Source organism: Cryptotermes secundus, unplaced genomic scaffold (assembly GCF_002891405.2).
Source record: "Cryptotermes secundus unplaced genomic scaffold, Csec_1.0 scaffold989, whole genome shotgun sequence".
Lineage (NCBI taxonomy): Eukaryota > Metazoa > Arthropoda > Insecta > Blattodea > Kalotermitidae > Cryptotermes > Cryptotermes secundus.
In genome coordinates this window covers 7,180-12,717 of record NW_019738982.1, presented here as the reverse complement: position 1 = coordinate 12,717, position 5,538 = coordinate 7,180, and the positions used below count along the sequence as shown (strand labels likewise).

Below are 5,538 nucleotides of genomic sequence, written 5' to 3'. Positions count from 1 at the left end.
CACGGAAGTTGATTTCGTTTTTCTAGACCGGAGCCGCTATTTCTTTGAAATAGCTCCTCAACTATCCTCACGAGGCTGAATGGACCCCGTTCCAAACTCACTACCTCTCCGAAAAAAAATCTGGTAGCTCCGGGAATCGAACCCGGACCTCTGATCTGTAGCCACGAATGCTGACCACTAGACTATAGAGGTGGTCTACTTTCAACATGAATGAATGAATGTAGGCTTCCTCGGTTTTTTCACCGACCTTACTTTCAACACACTTCTGGTACTAATACGCCGGTGGGAAGAGCAAGAGCAAGAAGCAATACAAAAATTATAACACCATCACGGTCCTCTTACAACGCCTTCTCATACTACAGACAATCTTTTGGCTAACCCGAAAGTTGTAGAACATATAAAACAAATATCGTTTAAATTACAGTTCTTCATAACCTCAAAAATTTTGGGCTTGAAGGAATTCTATATATTTCTATGTTCATTTGTGGCAGTAAGCATAACATTCATATACAAAAATAATATGTTTAACATGGAGATGTAACTTCGTTCAACTTCCGTTTCGCAACCACATCAAATCAAAATTCATATTTACCAGTTTACATATACTGAACAACCATAACCGCATATATTTGCGGGAATTCAAATTCGTTTGCTTAGTTTCTTTAATTGGTCGAGATCTGTGTGTAGTATCTGCCTCCACACATAGAGGCAGTAGTTACCGTGTTTCACTTTCTCTTATGCCAGTTGCAAGTCCTGGCAAGGACTTGTCCTGATGCTTATTTCTGTCAGGCGTGTCAGACTGAGTCGATCCCAGAACTACAGTGTTGGGAAAAGAAAACATTGGGTGCATCCGTTCTTCTTCATTATGGAGTGATTGTATCCCGCCGTATGTGAAGATAGAATATGCTAGGTTTCTAGCAATAACATAACTATTTCCATAATATTTGATCGCAAAGATGTTTTACTTGCATTTTTTGGAACTTTGACAAACTAGCTCTGATATTGGGTGATCCGTGCCCTCCGTATAACAAAGCAACAAAGTCATATGTAGTCTTATGTGCAGGTGTTAATGGTTAACAGATGTCAGGAGTGGTCCGGAGCGCCCGTTGCAGTGTGTGTTAGTTCGCTTTGTTGTAGGAAATTTATTAAAATGCAATATGTCAGATGATTTGGATTTTAAAGGAAATGACCCAGGCGCGGTTAGACATGGGAATTTTATTAATTATTATCAATTCAACAATGCTGAAAACAGATTGAAGTTATTGCCAGCGGGTATGTGGAACGCAGAAACAGATCAGAGCTTTGTATGTTTGGATATAGGGTGCAATTCTGGGGTAAATATAAATTTGGTATTTATTTCAGCACTTATAAAAGCGTGAATCATATGATATAGCTTGGATGTCGTAACATTTTGGATTTGAGGTTACCATGGCTGTGCATATGAAGAGGTACACACCTTCCAGAGTATAACCCCGTGTAGTTCGGTAATAGCCTCGGCATTCGCCGGATTACACGGCGTTATGTTTTGTCATGCTAAATGCTAGGAACAAGCAGAAGATGATAAAGAGCAAAAATCTTTCATACTCTGATTGTCTAAGTAATGACACTGTTTATTCTAATAGAAGTGCCTTCTGCCCTTAAGATAGAGACAGTATGCTCCTCAGAATTATTGTGACCCACATATCAGACTACACTATGGTGTCATAATGTAGATAACTATGATATTAATCTTAACTACCATTAAAACCTCAGATATTGTAAATAAAAGTCATAATTTTTTACAGATTTTGGCTTGAGAGTGTTATATCTGTCACAGAATGCTCAGAAGTATGTGAGAGAGAACTTTAGATGAAACCAACTATTGGAAAAACGGAAGGGAAGAAATTATTTATTGCTACCCGTCTTGCACATGAAATGATTGTTATACATGATAGTAAGGCTTGAAATATGTATTTCATCTTCCAAACTGTATATTGGATAGAAACCTGAATGTAATTAAAATGTTAAAATGTGGCAATACAGGGGAATAGTAATGAAATATTCATAATTAAAATAACTGAAGAATCAGTTTAGGAAGTTCTTAACTTGTTCAGTTCAGATATTGCTCTATTTTACATGTTGGATCTGAGGTTCTTGTAGTGGTAGCTATTAACAAGTTCTTTATTCTGGGATATAATGCAATATAGCTTGGTGAAAGTTAACAAGGGTTTTGAAGCAACATGTGGCTTCCATCTGCAATGTTAAGGGGCAAGTTGAGCAAGAAACCGTCATGAAACATGCAGCAAGCAGAGAGGGAGTACATTCCTCCAGAACATCAACTGGACTGTACAGCATCACATTCCAGAAGAGAGAACTTTTCATGATCATATCTGTGAGAACCCCTTCACTTTAGGAACCTATATTTATGCTTCTAGGTAAAAAAGGTAAAGTTGTACCCATGCTTAACTAATTAAGCACTCCACCATTAAGATGTATGGAGGAGTGGATGTATAGATCAACATTTTTTGATCTCGGCTCTAGTTGGATGGGAGTGGTCAGCTTCAGATCCCCACCCACTTTACCCCTGGGGAAAGAGCCCCCCATTCCCACTGTATAGGAGGTTGGGTGGGTCCCAGGGTCAGTCTGGACGATGTGGAGGCGAGAAAATTCTTGATCCTACCTGGACTTGAACTATGACCCCTCAGCCGTCCAGCCCTGTAGCTAGTTGCTGTACTGACTGTGCTATCCCACCTCCTAATTTATGCTTCTAGGGTTGTTATAGGGCCTCTAGGATTTTGTTATATTAGTGCTGAGGTTGGGAAAATATGGATCTATGCATCCACTCTCTTCTATGCCTTCCTGGTGTAGTGCTTAATTAGATAAGTACAGGGACAACTTTACCTTTACAGTACTATCTATGTTCTGAATTAGTTCATATTTTAAATAACTTATTTACAGAATTTGACACAAGAATTATACAAGTTTGTTTCAACAAATCTTTCCGTCACTTCAAGTGTAGAAAGAACTGGAAAGGGGAAAGGAGTTGCTGATTGCCACATTCTTGGTATAGATTTGGATCCTGTGTTGATAGTGAGGGCAGAAGAGGCGAACAAGTTCACATCAAATGTCACATATAAATGTGTCAACTACATGAGTGACAGTGAGAATACAATTTCTTTGTATTTAAAACAACAGAACAGGAACTATTTTGATTGCATATTTTGTTTTTCTGTAACTATGTGGATACATCTGAATTATGGTGATGAGGGATTAAAACAGTTTCTGATTAGTGTTTCAGTGCAAACTAATTTGGTTGTTATTGAACCACAGCCATGGAAATGTTACAGATCTGCTGTGCGACGCATGAAACGATCTGGAGGAAATTTTCCTAAGTTTGGAAATTTAAAAATGCGAGAACTGGTGTCTGATATTGAAAATATTTTTCTCAATGAATGTAATTTTATAAGGATAGAGAAGGGAAATCCATCTACAGACTGGGGAAGGCAGATTTTGTTTTTTAAAAAAGTTTCATGACAGTAGGATGGCAAAGGTAAAGCTATCCCTGTAATATATGGAGACCCATAGGGTTGTGAGACATTTTGTAGACAATCTTCTCACAGATGGCGGTAAGGTTGTCAGCCTTATGTGCCAGCTGGCAGCCGTTTACCACCAGGAAGATTCCTGGTATTCATTTCTGTTAGAGGCTGAGTCAACCCAGGACCAAAGTGCAGCTGGAAGGTTAGGTCAATTGAAAAATCCAGTGGTGTCATTGGAATTGAACCTGTGATCTTCTGGCTTGTAGCACAGTGCCTCTTATGACAGGATGAGAACTGTAAATTATACTGATCTGGTACCAGCTTCTCCCATTACATGTCTTCTGCTCCTTGAGAGTTATGCAATGATAAATTATGACACAATCACCTTGGAGCTTCCTGCATATCACATATCAGTCACCCCACCTGTCTAGTTGGGCCAAGGACAGTCATAGAGCTAGCAGAACTGACAAGCCTGTAGCCTAACAAGATAAACCCAGATTACGGAAGATGCTTGTCAGGAGAATGTTCATTCCCAGCACCAATCTTATCTTTACTGGATGAAAAATGACTTGAAACACGGAATGCCTACTGAAGAGAAACAGGGTGAAATCAGTGCTGTGCTTGAACATTATCCTTGAAATTTCTTCATGCATCTTGCAGAAAAGGCTGAGGTTTTGATTTTAAGTTTACTGTATTTTCAAAATAAAAGTATTCATTTTGCACAAAACTTAATCAGATTTTTCATCATGTTTGTCTCAAGTAAACTATTTGAGTATATATGATGATAAATTGGTGTTATTTTTGTGAAGTGAAATAGTCCAGCAATAATATACCAGTGATGTTATGGTGAAAGAAACATTTTTAACTGTATCAGTCTTTATCTCTGATAATCTGTTGGTTATACGGGATTCAGTATGTTTAGTAATGTTCATGGAATATAAAAGTACGTAACGTAAGTAAAGGTATCCCTGTAACAGGCCATGGAGGCCCATAGGGTTGTTAGATGTTGAGGTTCCCACGTTTTCTAGGCAGTCGGCTCGTAGATGGTGGCAAGGTTGTCAGCCCTATGTGCTGGCTGCCCTTTACCCCAAGAATATTCCTGGTACTCATTTCTGTTAGAGGTTGAGTCAACCTAGGGCCATAGTGCGGCTAGAAGGATTAGGTCAATTGAAGAAAAATCCAGTGAGCACCTCGGGACTTGAACCCACAACCGTCTGGCTTGTAGCATAGTGCCTCAACCAACTATGCTACCGCATGGCCCCTAATGTTCATGGAATATACTAATAAAAAGGAACATTATCATTATTAGAGTACACGTCAATAATGCAACAGTATAAAAGACATCAAGAACATGTCACTCACTAAAAATGTATTTTAATACTTTATGATTACACATTGAGGACCGGCAATTTAAATATTTAAATCACCCTGGGGACCGGATTTTTAAACCCAGTACCCTAACTTTAAAAATTAATATAAAATCTCCTAATTAATTTTATGAACTGAAAATTTGGAGAACACTTACCAATGCTCCTAGAAGTGCTCGAGAGTGTGATATTTCTGGAAATATTCCCCTTTGTGAAGTGGAATTACACAGAACTTGCAAATGTAGGCAGTCATACTCCTTTTTCTGTGAACTTCGCAAACATAGCTTTGCCTAGAAGGATGCTTCCCCCTGGAATGTTCACTCTTCACAATTTTCACGAGGGTATGTTTCCGCATATCACCTGAGAGTCGCCCAGGGGGGTCCACATGAGGCCTGCCTGGGATGGAAGTTGATGGGCCCGGTGACACTAAGTCTGTGGCTGACTCTCATTCTGCTGCCACCATCTGGTCTGTAACCCAGGCCTTTGCCACATTCATCAGAAATGCTTTGTATTTCAGTTTTGAATCAGGGTTTAGATTTTTGTATACCAAAAATGAACTGAAAATGGCACAGTTTATAAGCCACAAGGCAACTTTCTTTGTCCACTTTATTGTTTTCCTAGGAAGAGAATAATAGGCCAAGTATTGATCGGCTCTA

The 5,538-nt window shown here is 39.0% G+C and overlaps 1 protein-coding gene across 2 annotated transcripts; it reads left to right on the top strand.

Moving 5' to 3' along the window:
• Positions 1–898: 898 nt before the first annotated feature.
• LOC111871539 (probable RNA methyltransferase CG11342) lies at positions 899–3,558 on the top strand. Of its 2 annotated transcripts, XM_023864707.2 has the most exons (3): positions 1,187–1,272; positions 1,785–1,933; positions 2,938–3,558. In XM_023864707.2, exons 2-3 carry the CDS (start codon positions 1,928–1,930, stop codon positions 3,511–3,513), a joined length of 582 nt encoding a protein of 193 aa, XP_023720475.1. In that variant the 5' UTR covers positions 1,187–1,272; positions 1,785–1,927; the 3' UTR covers positions 3,514–3,558. The 2 variants fall into 2 exon arrangements, with proteins under 2 accessions (XP_023720474.1, XP_023720475.1); XM_023864706.2 differs by lacking the exon at positions 1,785–1,933 and having other exon boundaries at positions 899–1,334.
• Positions 3,559–5,538: the final 1,980 nt, after the last annotated feature.